At 44.1% G+C, this 17,279-nt stretch overlaps 2 protein-coding genes across 3 annotated transcripts in view; one reads left to right on the plus strand and one right to left on the minus strand.

The window, feature by feature from the left end:
• Nucleotides 1-6,343, plus strand: part of LOC130207838 (glutamate receptor-interacting protein 2-like) — a 21,710-nt gene extending 15,367 nt beyond the window's left edge. The window contains exons 13-17 of the mRNA XM_056436556.1: nt 1,653-1,767; nt 2,525-2,732; nt 4,197-4,441; nt 5,187-5,333; nt 5,896-6,343. Of these exons, the coding sequence (XP_056292531.1) occupies nt 1,653-1,767; nt 2,525-2,732; nt 4,197-4,441; nt 5,187-5,333; nt 5,896-6,057 (877 nt within the window). The 3' untranslated portion in view covers nt 6,058-6,343. The remainder of the gene's footprint in view (nt 1-1,652; nt 1,768-2,524; nt 2,733-4,196; nt 4,442-5,186; nt 5,334-5,895) is intronic.
• Nucleotides 6,344-12,630: 6,287 nt separating this feature from the next.
• Nucleotides 12,631-17,279, minus strand: part of LOC130207738 (sodium- and chloride-dependent taurine transporter-like) — a 54,958-nt gene continuing 50,309 nt past the window's right edge. For both annotated transcript variants that reach the window (XM_056436422.1, XM_056436421.1), the window contains one exon: nt 12,631-17,149. In XM_056436422.1, coding sequence (XP_056292397.1) covers nt 16,994-17,149 — 156 coding nt within the window. In that variant the 3' untranslated portion in view covers nt 12,631-16,993. The remainder of the gene's footprint in view (nt 17,150-17,279) is intronic.

Raw genomic sequence — 17,279 nt, forward strand, 5'->3', positions numbered from 1 at the left:
CACCTAGTTTTGGTTTTTATCGTAAGTTCTACACCTAGTTTTATGTTTTTATCGGATGTTCTACACCTAGTTTTGGTTTTTATCGTAAGTTCTACACCTAGTTTTGGTTTTTATCGTAAGTTCTACACCTAGTTTTATGTTTTTATCGTATGTTCTACACCTAGTTTTATGTTTTTATTGTAAGTTCTACACCTAGTTTTATCTTTTTATTGTATATTCTACACCTAGTTTTATGTTTTTATTGTAAGTTCTACACCTAGTTTTATCTTTTTATCGTATATTCTACACCTAGTTTTATGTTTTTAATGGATAATCTTCGCCTAGTTTTATGTTTTTTTTTAATGACCACATACACTACCGTTCAAAAGTTTGGGGTCACTTAGAAATGTCTTTATTTTTCAAAGAAAAGCACTGTTTTTTTCAATAAAGATAACATTAATCAAAAACACACTCTCTACATTGTTAATGTGGTAAATGACTATTCTAGGTTGGAAGTGTCTGGTTTCTAATGAAATATCTCCATAGGTGTATAGAGGCCCATTTCCATCAACTATCACTCCAGTGTTCTAATGGTACATTGTGTTATCGCCTTAGAAGACTAATAGATGATTAGAAAACCCTTGTGCAATTATGTTAGCACAGCTGAAAACAGTTATGCTGGTGATATAAGCTATACAACTAGCCTTCCTTTGAGCTTGAAGTTTGAAGAACAAAATTAATACTTCAAATATTAATCATTATTTCTAACCTTGTCAATGTCTTGACTATATTTTCTATTCAATTTTCAATTCATTTGATAAATAAAAGTGAGTTTTCATGGAAGACACGAAATTGTCTGGATGACCCCAAACTTTTGAACGGTAGTGTATATTATTTAATTTTTATGTTTGAAAAAAAAATAGCGACTCATTAACTTAAGAACTTTATAGGCACGGCTTCAATTCATGGTTTGTATTTTGTGACCACTTTAAAACACCATTCCATCTAAAGCGGTGGATGTGATGATGTCACTGTTCAAACCACAGCAATCTCTGAAATTACTAATTATTAGTTATTAAATAATCGGTTGTTTAATTCATAGCATAGTCAATAAATCCATCATGTAGTCAGAGCCCAGGGTTCATCCAAGAGTCCCTAAACCAAAAGATGTTCCACTTAAAATGAGATAAATCAGGGAATAAAACTGAAATATTAAGGATCTCTTATTTTAATTGATTGACTGAGAGCATGTCAACAAAACGAGTGTTTTCGCTTTTAAAACCAAAGCTGGTGATGTGGAGTAGTTCAGTGTGTGTGTGTGTGTGTGTGTGTGTGTATGTGTGTGTGTGTGACATGAGTCAGGGGTTAAGCCTTGTGAGGATAGCAACAGCGGTCGGTGGTTATGTAACACCGATGGGGGCGGAGAGATGGAGATGAACGATGAGGCGAGGGGAAAAAAGTGAATGAATCTTGTCGGTCGGAGCGACGTTAAAAGATTACAGCAGAACTCTGATGATGTAACCATGACTCAGCAGAACATTCAAGATGGAGCTCAAACAGAAAGTGTTTGTCCAACTACGGGTGTTTGTCATGTTTGTTTTGTGGCTTAACACATTCATTCATATATATATATATTGTGTGTGTGTGTGCGTGTGCGTGTGCGTGTGTGACAGATTTACTGGCCAACAACCGGACAGTATTCTTTTGGATCCAGATGACAGCTTCTGGTGTCAGGCGCTGGAGGATCTGGAGACCTGCGGCCAATCAGAACTACTCAGAGAGATCGAGGTCAGTCCTCTGGTTGTATAGAAGTCTATGCTTCATGTGTTAAAGCTGCATTCTCTCTCCTGACCACCAGGGGGCGACTCCTCTGGTTGTATAGAAGTCTATGCTTCATGTGTTAAAGCTGCATTCTCTCTCCTGACCACCAGGGGGCGGCTCCTCTGGTTGTATAGTCTATGCTTCATGTGTTAAAGCTGCATTCTCTCTCCTGACCACCAGGGGGCGGCTCCTCTGGTTGTATAGAAGTCTATGCTTCGTGTGTTAAAGCTGCATTCTCTCTCCTGGCCACCAGGGGTGACTCCTCTGGTTATATAGAAGTCTATGCGTCATGTGTTAAAGCTGCATTCTCTCTCCTGACCACCAGGGGGTGACTCCTCTGGTTGTATAGAAGTCTATGTTTCATGTGTTAAAGCTACATTCTCTCTCCTGACCACCAGGGGGCTCCTCTGGTTGTATAGAAGTATATATAGTGACTCTACTTCTCTTGATGTATTCCCTCAGTAAACATTGTAAACATGAGTTTATGTCTCAGTCTCTAGTCTCAAGGTTTTTGGGGTAATAAAAGACGTTGAAGTGTTTTTTCCGGCTGAAGTTTGTGCGTGTGTGTGCGTGTGTTTGTGTGTGCGTGTGTGTGTTTGTGTGAGTGTGCGTGTGTGTGCGTGTGCGTGTGTGTGTTTGTGTGTGTGTGTTTGTGTGAGTGTGCGTGTGTTTGTGTGTGCGTGTGTGTGTGCGTGTGTGTGTGAGTGTGTGTGTGTGTGTGCAGGCCTCCATCATGACAGGAACAGCCATCAGTTTGGGGGTGGATGGCGTCAACAAGCCTCCCGCTGAGCAGAGTCACGGCAGGATGAGCCCGTTGCGGAGGAACTCTCTGCTCCACCAGGGAGCCCACCTGCACCAGGGAGCCCATCTGCACCAGGGCCCCCACCTGCACGAGGAGGCCCACCTGCACGAGGAGGCCCAACTCCACCAAGGTCATTTGACGGCGGATGTGACAAGTGTTCGTCTCCTCAAGTCCTTAATTAATATTACAAAATTAAATCTGAAATTGAATTTTGGGAAAATAAACTTCTATTCAAGGGCTGTTCAACAAACGTGTTTAATATATATATATATTAGTGCTGTGAAAAATAACGCGTTAACTCAGTTAATTCAATTACAGGTTTAACTAGTTATTTTTTTTAACGCATTTAACGCATGCGCAGAATGCGCTTCCAATCTGTCTGTTGTTGGTCGTCGGGACGAAAAAAAAGTCACTTGCAAAATGAGCTTCCAATCCACCACTTCAATCTGAACTCTGTCCGCTCTCATGCAGACGGTCTGTTCATCGGTAATGATCCTTCCGCAGGTTCACCTCCGGAAACCTTGTTACGACTTTTACTTCCTGTAGATCAGGGTCTCAACACGTCGATCGCGACCTGCCAGTCGATCGCGGCGTAGTGTCGGTAGATCGCATGACATTAAAAAGATTGGCCCGCCCCCTGACATGTTCTCTAGAGCACGTCTTTGTTCTTTTATTAAACTAAACGTCTGTTGTTGATCGTATCTCCACAGCAGCATGTCATTTCTGTCTCTTCGCGTTGCGTTAACACTTATCGATCTCCGTCTCGCGCCGCAGAGCTCCGTGCGCGCATCAGGACCGAGCAAAAAAAAAGTCACTTGTCAATCTGTCCACCTGTCCGGGCCGGTGAGGTTTCAGCTTTGCAGCGGTGTCCCCGCCGTCCCTTTCATCACGGCCCAGTTCATGAAGAAAACCCACACAGTCAGTTTGCCTCAGCAGCTGCTAGAGGAAGACTAGAGGCCTTTAGATTGTATCATGGTGGAGTTAATGGTTGACAAACAAGAGAAAAATGTTCTGTTTAACCCTCCTGTTACCTTTACATTTACTAACATATTTTACCCTCGGGGTCAATTTGACCCCAGCAATTAAAACCTCCAGAAAATTATTAGAATTAATATTGCTTCCCAAGTTTAAGTGTGAGGTACTTTATGTTTGTTTGTTGACTACCTAAATATCCCTTTAAATAAATAAAAAAGTTGATATTTCCTATATGTTTGACACAGTGAAAAACAGCCTGGGGTCAAATTGACCCCAAAGAACACCGACATTAAACATTGAATGGGGTCAAATTGACCTGAAAGGTAACAGGAGGGTTAAACATTCTGTTTAGGATGAAGATGTATTAATGTTCCATATGGAAGAAAACTGCTAAATAACTGCTGAGTTGCAGCACCATTGTATAGAAGAATGTATAAATGTATATATCTGTCTTTTGTCATAAATCTCTATGTTCTCACAAAATATACCGAGAATATCGGTAATATGTGATTAATCATGATTAATCCACAAAAACCTGTGATTAACCCGATTAAAAATTGTAATCGTTTCACAGCCCTAATATATATATATTTGTAACTAACCCTTTCATTCCACCCAGATATCCACCTGCTCCAGGAGGCCCATTACAACCACGAGGCCCAGCTGCTCCACGAGGCCCACCTGCACCACGAGGCCCACCTGCACCACGGGGCCCACCTGCACCAAGACGGCCACTCTCCCCTCCTGCACCACGACCCCAAGTCCAAGGCCTCTCTGCGGGTGTCCGAGAGGACGTGGGAGTCCCGTCGGATCAAAGAGGAGATGCAGGGCATCCTGTCCCCGACGCCGCTGGAGCTGCACAAGGTGACGCGAACAGCGGCTCTCGTCACGTAAAGATACGACTGACTTTTGGCGACGAGCGCGCAGTGCCAGAATATTATGATAATCTGATTCACGTTGAGAGGCGGAGAAGAAGATCGATACCGTTCAATACGAGCGCAAAAACCGGGAGTCTAAAATACAACAATATATAACATTATACGTAGTTTGTGGTTGATTTATTTATCCATAAATGTTGAATGTGTGGTTGCAAATTGCAACCGACTGAAACTTCCTACCCTGATGCAAAAAAATGCAAACGACTCCTTCTCGAGTCGATGTTTAGTTTTGTCCGTTCTGGGCTACCGTAGAAAAACATGGCCGCCAGCGAGGAGCGGCTCCGTGTCGTGAGATGAACGGATCAGTTTTAAAAGAATAAAAACACAACTATTCTAATTTTTCAGGTAATTGCGCACAAAAGAAAACCGACATAATATTATATTCGTCACAAATTTTGTGTGTTTTTATCATTATATTTATATAATATATATAATATAATAATAATATAATATATAGTCAATTTACATATATTATATTTCATCTTTTTATGGTTTCATTTTACAATATTTTCACGTTCCTACTGCGCAAAGCTCCAAATGAAAGAAGAAAAACACTCCTGGACATAATAGACTGGTTAATGACTTCATGAACCAGGTAACCACGTAACTAGGTAACTAGGTTGATGACATAATAAACCAGGTAACCAGGTAACCGGCCCCTCTCTGTGCAGGTGACGGTGGTGAAGGACCCCGAGATCGACGACTTCGGCTTCAGCGTGTCGGACGGCTTCTTGGAGAAAGGCGTCTACGTCAACATGATCCGCCCCGACGGGCCGGCCGACCGCGCCGGGCTCCGCCCCTACGACCGGATCCTGCAGGTAGGAATGGGGGGGGGGGGGGGTCCATTTCCTGTTTCGAGGACCTTCAACCAAAAAGTCTAAGCCACACAAAATAAGCAAGAAGTATCGCCAAGAAAGAATCTGGTCGACTCTTGAGACATTTAGTATCGAATGATGAAGAAAGTTAACTCTTTAATGTCTGTAGTTTGTAGAAATTGGTCCAGGATTGCGCACCACTTTCAAATTAATGCTAGAAATCCATCCTTTGAACCGTGTTGGAACGTTTGATTGTGAAGCGAGTTCCATGAGCGTCCCCAAAACTACTTTTGGTTCGTTTCGGTACATTTTCCTGAAGGTGTTGAAAAGCCCACAAAACAACAAGAAATACAGTTTCTTGTTGTTTTTGTCGTTTTAAGTCATGGTGACTATGTTTTGGTTGAAAGTGAACTTATGTTTAGGGTGGACATGATTATAGCTAAAAAGAAACGAGACCCCCGCTCCATTCAGGAAGCGTCGAGTTGTTCTCGTTAGCTTGCTCGCTAAGCCGCGGTCGACGGCCGCAAGCTAACGAGACCGACCGGCTCGCTGTGTCCGCCTGCAGGTGAACCACGTGAGGACGAGGGACTTCGACTGCTGCCTGGCGGTGCCGCTGATCACGGAGGCCGGGGACCGGCTGGAGCTCGTTATCAGCCGCAACCCGCTGGCCAACGACGAAGACACAGAGGACAATAACAACACTTTAGACCACCCGTTAGACCTGTAGCACACACACACACACACACACCAGCGGCTACAATAATTATAATTAAACAAAGAGACTCACACACACACACTACTGGGACCGCGGAAGTCGTCCCAACATAAACAACTTAGTTGGCGCGCTAACCGCCCGTTAGCCGGGGACTCTCTAACTGCTGTTTTCACTGCAAACAAATGGCTAAAAGGAGCTACACGTTGGGTTCGGCTGTTTTTAATGTCGGGCCGCCGGTTTCTCGGCGTCTCTGGTACTTAAGACGCAATATTGTACATGATTAAAAAAAGAAACTGCCTTCCGTTGTTTTCAGAAAAGGGCGTTACCACTTACGAGGACACGAGTTGCCAGATTGCCGGTGCAGGCGGGTGTAGACGTTAAAGATGTTAGCGTTAAAGATGTTAGCGTTAAAGATGTTACCATGTTGCTGCCAAGAAATGCGTCAATACAATTATTTAGAATCGTATTCCGGGGGGGTGGGGGGGAGAGTTTCGCTTTTTTTTCACACGTCAGCACAATAAAACGACGTAAAGCAAAACGTAAAAAATATGAACTTTCAGTCCAAACGCGAGGAGAAAAGAAAGAAGCAACTCAAATAAACGCACACATACACACACACTCATGAGCATTTATAGCTTCAACAGACACTCATTATGATCAATGAAGCCGCAGAATGACAACTGGATTTAATAATGTGGATTTATTTAACAAAAATATTCTTTCCTCCTCACAGTGGACGGACACCAGTATAATCTCGTTGACGATATTTTTTACGCTTCTCAATTTTCGTGGATGGATAAAAAATACAACAAGCCGACAGATACCGATGCTTTTGTCCCGATATCGAACGCATAACGCACGACGCGTTCTGGGAACCACGTCGTATTATTTATCGCCACCAGGAGAGACGACGGAGTCAAAGGAAACAGAAGACCGGTTCTACCGTCTTAAAAGCGGCGTCTAGTTTTATTAAATGCTACGTTGCTTTATTTAGCTAACGTGTTTTATTCTGAGCCCGACCGCGACGTCGGCGCCTCGGCGGTAACCACGACGCCGGGGGGATAACAAGGTCTGAAGAATCACAGGTTTGCTTGGCAGAGAATGGAATATAATATTCACGATTGTGATAAAAATCCCCTGACGACGAGACTCATGAGGAGCGTCGGCGTCTCTCCGTGGCGGACGCTACGCGACTCCTTCAGTAGCCCGGAAGGGACAAACACCGGCACTCGGTAACTTCATTCCCACCAGAGGAGCTCGCGGTGCGACACACGGCGACGCACTACCCGAGACACGGAACCTCTCGCTTCCCAACGCTCCTCCACCCGACACACCTCCTCTTCTCTTTTTACTGAGCGTGAGCAACCGGAGACAGTTTATGGATAAGAAGGACACATTTTGTATAAAAGTATTACTGTGAGAATGTGTGTGTGTGTGTGTGTGTGTGTGTGTGTGTGTGTGTGTGTGTGTGAAACCGAGAGCAGACAGAGAATAGCCTTTGGATTGGAAAAAATGTTTTTCAACGGGAACAATCACAACCTCTGTTCTCTCTCTCTGTTTTTATGTCTCCCACTCTTTCCACACATTGTTACATAATAGTTAGAATCCAGCTGCCCTCATTGAGTGTGTGTGTGTGTGTGTGTGTGGGTGTGTGTGTGAGTGTAACATAACGTGGGAGACTGCATGTAAATGACTGTTGTGGTATGTGGGTCTGCGGGGGGGGGGGGGGGGGTCTGTGTACACTACATGTCTATACATGTGTTTATACATGTACGTATCCAAGGATGTCAGTTGTTCTTTGTGTGTGTGTGTGTGTGTGTGTGTGTTTCCAGGTGGTGTACATTTCATTGTACAGCAGTGATATTCATTCTGAGTTGTTACGAAACCCGAAGGAAGGACACTTTTTCATGAATGCCAAAAAAAAAGAGACATTTAAATCTCTACAAACACACACACACACACACACACACTACACACACAGAAAGAAGAAGCACACTGTTGAGTACCATGAACTGTCAGTATCTTCATGTCCGACGGGGCGGACGGTCTGAGTGTTTTTATACGCACTGTGAAGTGGCCAAAATACTAATGTTTTTGTAAAGGTTCCAGAAAAAAAGACAAAATGCTGAGAAAAGCCTTCCAAATCGTTCTGTTTTTATGTGTGTGTGTGTGTGTGTGTGTGTGTGTGTGGTCATCCATACTCCCTATGCATTTCTGGGTCAAAGGTCAGTTTAAAGCCCAATCCGGAATTTCAACAAGAGTGAAGTTTATAAGAGAAACTGTTGCACAACGTCATAAATGTAACATATGACTCATCAGTGTGCGGCATTAGGGGATTTATTGAGACACGATATACAAATAATAAGTATGACTCCTTTAGCGTAACGTCACCTGAGAATAAAAAGCATCGTGTTTTGGTTGCCTTTGAGTGAGACGCTCATATCTCCAGGTCTAAGTGGCAACTTTTGAAGACATAACATTTAATTTCTGAGCCAACGAATCATGCAATCGTCTGAAATTAACATTCACATTGATTTGCTGTCACTTATCTGTGGGATTCTTGGGGGTTTGTGTTGTGTTGTGATGTTGTGCGGCTCTTGGACAGTTTGACATTTCCTCTCTGGGACTGAGATAGCGGTTCACTAGCTACCTACAGTGTCTGAGTCAGCTAGCCATTAGCTTAGCTTGACATCCAGGTACATTCCTCCTCATATTTCAACATAGCACTCAGTCAGCTAGCCATTAGCTTTCCCCAAAGGAACATTTAGTTAACTCACTATTTATAGTATGTTTTCAGCTAGCCAATAGCATTCTGCCTACGGACACCTACAGTTAGTTAGCCCACCGTAATGAGTGTTGTTGCGTTAGCCGTAACATAACGTGAATACAAACTTCTTCACTGGACATTCAGCTAACTGGCTTATATTTTTGCACGATATCCAAAGTCACATTTCTCAAGAATCCCACGAGAAAGTTTCTCAAAGAAATGATCTGATTCATCGGAGGCCGAAACATTCACGTTAGTTTTCTGACTTTAATGAAACATTTAATTATAAACAAAATAAAGCTTATTGCGATTCCGGATTGGGCCATTAATAATGTGTGCGTTGATATTGTGTATTTTTTTCAAATTGTGTAAAGTTCTATTCTATGTAATATAGTATTTTTCTATGACAATATTGCTCTTCTGAAACGGGAGGAAAACAAAAACATCGGAGAGGAAATAAAACGTAGAACTTTGTCGTCGTCATTCTTTGGGTTTTGTTTTCGTTTTCTCTGAAACAAGAAAGAGTCGAGAGAAAAGATCAGAAGAAAACAATAAAATGTCAAACTTTATGTTGTGTATGTATTTATTGTGTGTGTGTGTGTCGTTGTGTGTGTGTGTGTGTGTCGGTGTGTGTGTGTGCGGGAGGAAATGTCAGCGTTGCGTTTGTTGTCTCTGGAGTGTCGGTTTTTTAAAGCTCAACAACAACAAAAACGGCTAAATTAATATTATCCGACGCCAAGTTCAAACCAAGAAAAGGACTCGGCATAACGATTCTACTGAAGGTGTTTGAGTCACTTCTCTGGACAATAAGACAAAAACAACAAGGAACCCTAAAGACTAAAGAACCTCCGTCCTTTAACCGTCAAGCAGAAACGGGACATTTTTAACGAGTATTTTACGTCACACTCGTAATACTTTCGTTGGAGTCATTTAAAAATCGGAAAGAAAGATGGGGAAAAAATTTCTCCGTCTGGGATAATTCTCGGCTTCAGAAGCGAGTTGGGAAACGGATGTTTGGGTCAAAATATTCCATCAACCGTTTCAGGACATGCGGCTCAGTGGTTTGTTTTTTCCATCCTATTTTTAGCCGTTAGCTAAGCCTAGGTAAGGGGGGGGGGGGTTGTTGTGGGTTGTCGTGCCACCGTGAAGCCAAACACAAACCTCCCTGACTTTGGGAAACAGGCGTTCATGAAAGGGCGGGAAAAAACCAGCACAACAGTTCCCACGTTCGGATGAGTTACTCCGAAAACACAAAAACACGCCCTGTGGGACGCCGGCTCGACGTTCTCAATGGCCGACCAATCAGTGACCGGGGATCGATCAACCCAACCAATCACAGCCTTAGGAGCATGTTTATGTACCTCAATAGCTACAAGAAAAACATCCGTTATCTTGAAGCTATTAACTGAAATTTAAATAACTTTGTGTCACGACTGTCCCGATGTCCTATAGGGCCAAAGAAAAACAGCCAATCAGAGCCGAGGGTTTTCAACGAGTTCGTAAAACTCGTGTACCGGGAAGTGCCGATGGAGGTTATCGTCTCTTTCTTACCGCAAATGTTTCGAAAGCAGAATCGTGTGTCAGGTTTCCTTCTCTCCGATTGGTTGTGCAGTAATCCGACGAAGAGGAACCCGATGTTCTCGCCCGATGTTCTCGCCCCATCGCACGCTTCTGTCGGGATGGCGTGGCAGTCGGGGGAAAGCGAGGCAGAGAAGTCAACCAGCAACACGTGTGCAATGCAATTAAATAGATTGAAAAGTGTGTGTACCCTCTTATTAACCCACAATGCACTGATGAAGAGTCTGGATACAATCTGCTAAGAAGCCAAGTTGGGTTGAGACGTCTCTTGAACCGCAACTTTCCACTCCTTCCACACACACACACACACACACACACACACACACACACACACACACACACACACACACACACACACACACGTGTCTTCTTACGATACGCTTCGGTACTCACGAGAAACAGTTCGGGGAAAGAGTTCCACGTTAACTCGACGGACTCCCGAGTCACGGAAGTTTAGAGAAAATGTCATAGGGAACAAATACCGCCGGTGGCCCGATGCCGCTCTGGGTTGGACCGCCATGGCGTTGAGTTTCACTCCTTCCACGCACACACACACACACACACGTCTTCTTACGATACGCTTCTGTCCTCACGAGAAAAAGTTCCGGGAAAGAGTTCCACGTTAACTCGGCGGACTCCCGAGTCACGGAAGTTTATTGAAACTGTCATCGGGTAATAAAAGTCAGCGCTACCGAAGGAGCCGAATGACATATGTGTTAATTCTATACATCTAACTGCCCTATTATTCATATTATTATCACTCCGAAGCCGTTTCCAACCCATTCACTACTCTCCCGTGAGGAAACCAGGCGTCTGTTGGAACGCGGCCTCCCGCGTCGGCGTGATACCTTAAATCGTGTAATTCGGGCTTTGTAGGATTACAGTTTCAGGGCTCTCAAGTGTCACACATTGAGCGTGAGACTCACGCATTTCGGTCTTAAGTCACGCACTCCCGCCACACATCGTATTTCTCACGCTGAAAAGAACTCTCGGCTATTTAATGTTTTAATGTGCCGCAGCGCGCAAACATGAGCCGCGCTGCCCTCACCGTGGAGGAATGAAGCGCTCCCTGGAGTTCTGCTGTGAGGAGCCACTTATCAGCCAATCAGAAAAAAGAAATGGGCTACACCAGGGGTGTTCAATACGTCGATCGCCACGATCTACCAGTCGATCGCCACGCCCCAATGAAATCTCCGCCCGCCACCCTATAATTTTCTCTAAAGCACCAGATTACAGCAGAAGTAATGTAAGGTCCCTTTTCTTAAAGACCACGTCTTTGTTCTTGTATTAAACTAAACAGCCGTCTGTTATTGATCGTATCCAAACAACAGCAAGTCATTTCTGTCTCTACGTGTCCCGCGTTAAAACTTCTCGGCTCGCCGTCTCGCGCGCTGCAGAGCTCCGATGCCGGCGTGTCTGCGCGCATCGGGACGGAGCAACCAAAAAAAAGTCATTTGCACCCCCAAAAAGTGTTCAAGAACACTTTTTTAATTTCTTTGTGTAAGAAATGAATTCCCTTTTTGTTTCTCTTTTATCTATTGTCCTTGGTAATTCTCATTTCTGAGAATCACCTTCCCACCCACCCGTTTTGTGATCTCACAGCAGAGCCCACCCACCCCCTTCTCCAATTCAGCCACTTCCCTGGGTGGAGGGGGGTTTCTGTGAGATTCACAGACGTAACTCCTGCTGGAAGTCACTGCTAGTTACAGACTCTGGTTCGCTGCTCCGTGACGTCACTACTCACTAGCGACGTCACAGCACAGGGGGGGGGGGGTGCTGATGGAAATGTCACTCTTGCCTGTCTTCAAAACTTGAGAACCCTGCAGTTTATTACAGGGCTCTCAAGTCTCACGCATTGAGCGTGAGACTCACGCATTTCGGTCTTATCTCACGCACTCCCGCCACACATCGAATTCCTCACGCTGAAAAAACCTCTCGGCTATTTAATGCTTGAATGCAGGGGTGCTCGATACGCCGATCGATTGTTCCGCTGCAGAGCTCCGACGCCGGTCTGCGCGCATTGGGATGGAGCAAAAAAATAGTCACTAGCACCCCCCCCCCCCGGTCAGCTGTATTGGGTGCTGATGGAAATCTCACGCTTGCCTGTCTTAAAAACTTGAGAGCCCTGTTATTATGCTGTGTCGAGGATTTAGAAACACGAGTCCCACGAGTTGAATGGAATGATCTGTGTGTGTGTGTGTTACACCACCAAACAGACACACAACAAACACACAACGAGCTCCTTTCAGAAGACAAGTTTTTTTATTAAGAAATAAAAAAAGTTTGACAATCTTTTTGTAAAACCCGTTAAAAACACATATTTTTTTCATTTTTTTATATTTTTACCTAGCTTACAGGTTGGCCATAGAAATAAAAAATAAAACCTTTCAAATTCATTTTTTTTTAAAATGTTTTTTTTTTCTTCAGAAACAAATTAAAAGAAAAACATTTTTTTCTTCTCATGTACATTCCTTTAAAAAAAGGAAAGAAAGGCTGGCATACAGTTCATAATGCAGGAAAGACATTTGGAAAACAATATTCAGAGTGTGTCCGGAGGACGGGGGAGGACGAGAGGGACTCCATTACCCAGAGGCCTCGGCGGTGAGATCGTGTTTCAGGGCGAAAATCGCCATTGAAAGCTAAAAATGCCAAACAATTTAAACGAGGGTCGACGGTAACTCCAGCCCTCTGGTTGGATGTATTCAATAAAACAAAATGGAGCCCCGTTGATCTTCCTCTCGCGGCCTCGCGGTCATAAAAACAGATTTTGTCACCCGAAGGTCACGTCCGCCGCCTAAAGGTCGCAGAAACGGACCGTTTAGAGTTGTGAATCCGAGAGACGGCGGCGTGGGGCGACCGGGACGACTGACGACTGACGGGGATTTAGAAATTTCGGAATAAGCAGAATGTAGAAATCTCATTCACGGTTTTCATAATAAAAGAAGCCCACATGGATATGGTTCCATCTGGTTTTAAATTGGGTTTACGTCATTAGCCGCCGAGGGGCGGGGCTTCCCCGACAGCCACGGTATTCGTTCCATCGCGGGTCGGCGGGACTCGGCTGCCATTTAAAATGTAAAAATATATATATAAAAATGTGACAGACACACAATCAAAAAATAAAACGACAACAATAACTGCAGAAGTCGATGAAACGGGATCAACAAAAATAAAAGAAGAGGAAACTAATTATTCTTTTTACCCTTAATATTAAATCTCCAGAAACTCTTCGGCGGGCCGACTTCACATCTCAAACATTCGGCGGTAAAAACTTTAGTGTGTCGCTAGTTAGTCATCGTCTAACTGATCTGGAGGGGGGGGGGGGGGGAGAAGGGAAAGTAGGCGGGAGGGAGGAAGGGGAGAAGAGGAGGAAGGAGAGAAGGGGTGAGGAAGGACGATGGGATAGGAAGGAAAAAAGGAGGGAAGGTAGGAAGGAGGAAGGAAGGAGAGAAGGGGTGAGGAAGGATGGTGGGATAGGAAGGAAAGAAGGAGAGAAAGAGGGAGAAAGAAAGAAGAAGGGAAGGTAAGAAGGAGAGAAGGGGGAGGAAGGAGAGAAGGGGTGAGGAAGGACGGTGGGATAGGAAGGAAGGAGAGAAGGAGGGAGGAAGAAAGAAGGAAGGAGGTGAGGAAGGAGAGAAGGGAGGCGGAAGGAAGATGGGAGGGAAAGACAGAGGAAGAAATAAGGGAAGGTAGGAGGGAGGAAGGAGAGAAGGGTTGAGGAAGGAGAGAGGAGGGGAGGACGGGGGGGTGGACCAGATCTGTACAAAAAGTCGAACATTAAAACAAAGCGGTATTAAAACGAGGGGGGGGGGGCTGTACAAAGATGACTGGTTATTGGATAGTTTGTAACCGTATGAAAATAGATGCGAGGATCTGGTTCTGCAAATCCCTTTTTTAATGATATGAACTACTTTATTCTATGAAATGGATTTAAACATAAATAAACTCAAACAATAAATGGTCAAAGCTTAAAGATGGCGGATGAAACGATGATGCCCTGATCTCACGTCACTTCCGTGTAACGGAGGTCAGATTCCTGCAGCCACAAGTACCGAGTCACGGGCAGTTTACCATTTTGATCTGTTTTAAACGTGTCCCCTTTGTGCTTCTAAGAAAACAGAAGTTCTTTTTTTCTGACCGTATCCAGGTTTATTTTTCTAGTATATATATATATATATATATATAGCATACACATATACATATAGCGGCCAATGAGGACCCTGAATAAAAAGATGGCAGTGTTTTTCTTTTGGCCTTCACATGAAAGTCCAAATCATACAAATAAGGTGCGACAACTTCTCACGTTGACTCACTTTTTCTGTATTTTATTTGCCTCCGATTGTGGATTACATCTTTATATATATATATATATATATATATATATATATATATAAATAAATATATATCCAATGGCCTTTAAAGACGGACAATAACATTGATTTAACATTGCTACCGTTAAATGTCTCTTTTTCCAGCGGGTACGAGTCCAATGTTTCTGCCGCTGCGTTGAAGTCCTGAGTGGATGAACCTCCGTCTCGTCCACCTCAGGTTCAACCAGCGTGTTCAACACATCTCACGTAGCGCCTAATTTCACAGCTTTAATTGGCTAATATATTCCGTCAGAAGTTAAGTTAACTATTCTCTTCATTTCTTGTCTTTGGTTTTAGGCTTAAATTTGAATTTCAGGCCAAGTCCAAGACTCAACACAACACTTTCAAGTTTTTTTTCTTCTTCTTCGTGAATTCGGAATTATCTGGACGTTCCGCGAACGTTGTTTTAATTTACCGTTTTTTTTCTTCTTCTTCTACGAGTTTCCGATGGGACGGTCCCAGATGGCGATAAGACGCCGTTTAACTCCCCGCCGACTTCTCGGGTGTTGTTTATTTTGGGATAACTTCGAGGACACGAAAGCTTCGAGGACACGAAAGCTTCGAGGAAGTGGAGCGACGCGGTGATGGGGGGGGGGGGGGAATAACAAGAAACGTGCCCAAAAAACGGCTCCGATCCTGAGTTTGACCCTCTTTGCGTTCGGGGGTCATCGAGTTGGCGACGTGTTTTTTTTAACCGTTTCCTACAGCCTGGAAGAGTTCCTCCAAATGAAAAACAGTCCCTGGTATTTACAGAAGAGGAAACGCTATAAACCCCCAAAACACCTCCAGCCATTGTAGAATCCCCCTTTTCTGATTTTTTTAACTGTACATTGAACCGCCTGCCGAACATTTGACCCGAAATAAAACCCGTTGCGTTGTTTGTTAGCGTAGCGCTAAAAGACGGAACAAGGATTATCCGCTACAATGGCCGCCCCCGTAAAACAAAACAAAAATTATGTATATGATTTGTATATAATAGCTTAATATTTTTCACCCAGATATTTTTCACAAGTGTTCCTTCAATATAAAGACTCCAGCAATTATCATCAATAGTGAATAACAAAAATATTAGTCTTAATCAAATAAAATAAAATGTAAAAAAAAATAAAAACACTAAACATTCACAGAAGGAAAAATAAAATAAAACTAATAATAATGTAACTCCCTCTGTAGAAAAAGAAAATAAAATCCAATCCAAAAGTGTAAGCCAAGAGTGCCTAGTGCAGTCACTAAGGTACTGTAAACGGTCTAGACAGAGATAGATATAGATATAATAGACTGCTCAGCTACTACTGTACAGAACCACGACGACACGGGACAGGGTCCACTTCAAATCCACTCTGGTTCCTCTGGCTGTGCGGCGGCGGGTCTCAGTGCTAGTTTGGACTCTTCACGGGCCCCAAAGTCTCAGGCTGTGGGGAGATATGGGGGGGGGGGGGGTATGTGTGCTAAGGTGCATTAAAAAAAACAAAAACAAAAACAGGATCCTGGCTCAATGAGGGGGGGGGAGGAGTCATCGGTGGTATCACATTTTAATTTGTACTATTTTTAGCCACACCGGGCGATGTCGTGTCCTAGAAATGAGCCAGTTGAGATTTTGATTCGGTCGCATGTCTACAGCTGGAATATCGAGGGTGAGAAACGTATTTGTTTGTGTGTTTGTTTGTTGTTGTTGTTTTTAATTAACGCTTCTGTCTCCACTGGGCCTCCTGAACACAGCAGAGCCCTCAGGAAAGTGTCCTTTCATATATATATACACACCATATATCAGTTATTATATATTCAAAGAACAAACCCAAATAAAACCCTATTTTGGTGTTTTTGTGTCATTCTGTTTGATTCCAGGACTCATCGACCACTTCTTTCTCTCTTTCTTTCTTTCTTTCTCTCTTCTTCTCAGCGAACATGAACCACCGGCGTTCAGAGACCAGAGGACTGATTATTAAACAGGAGAAAACTAAATTACCAGCACCAGCAACATTGTGAGTAGTTCAGAAACCGATTTGAAATGCGACCGCTCGCCTCCAGGAGTCACGACCTCCAGAGGGGTCACGACCTCCAGAGATCCTACAAGGTCAGAAACGGGAACTCCTTGTTTCTCTTTTCCCTTCCTTTAAAACCTTGATCAGTCCACCAGACACACAGATAGACAGAAAGACAGAAACACTAGCTTTAGGAGAGGAGGAGGAGGGGGAGGAGGAGGGGAGCGTCTCATGGAGAGGCTCCGCCTCCTTTACATCGTGGTCTCTACGATGGTGTGGGTGGGGGCCTTCAGGAGGCCCTTGTTCCCGTTGGGGTCCAGAGGGTAGGTCAGCTCCTTGAGGCCACGGTGGTCCGCCGGGCGGGAACTGGCCCCGCCCCTAATGGGGGCCGCCACCGCCTTGATCCTCTGCAGGAGACAAGGAGGGAGGATTAAGGACGGAAGGAAGGAGGAGGTGGGAGGGAGGAGGTGGGATGACAAAAAGAAGTAAAACAAGAAAAGGGAATTAAAGCTGCAAGAAGCGATGAACGGGTCCTCG

This window comes from Pseudoliparis swirei, chromosome 18, assembly GCF_029220125.1.
Source record: "Pseudoliparis swirei isolate HS2019 ecotype Mariana Trench chromosome 18, NWPU_hadal_v1, whole genome shotgun sequence".
NCBI lineage: Eukaryota > Metazoa > Chordata > Actinopteri > Perciformes > Liparidae > Pseudoliparis > Pseudoliparis swirei.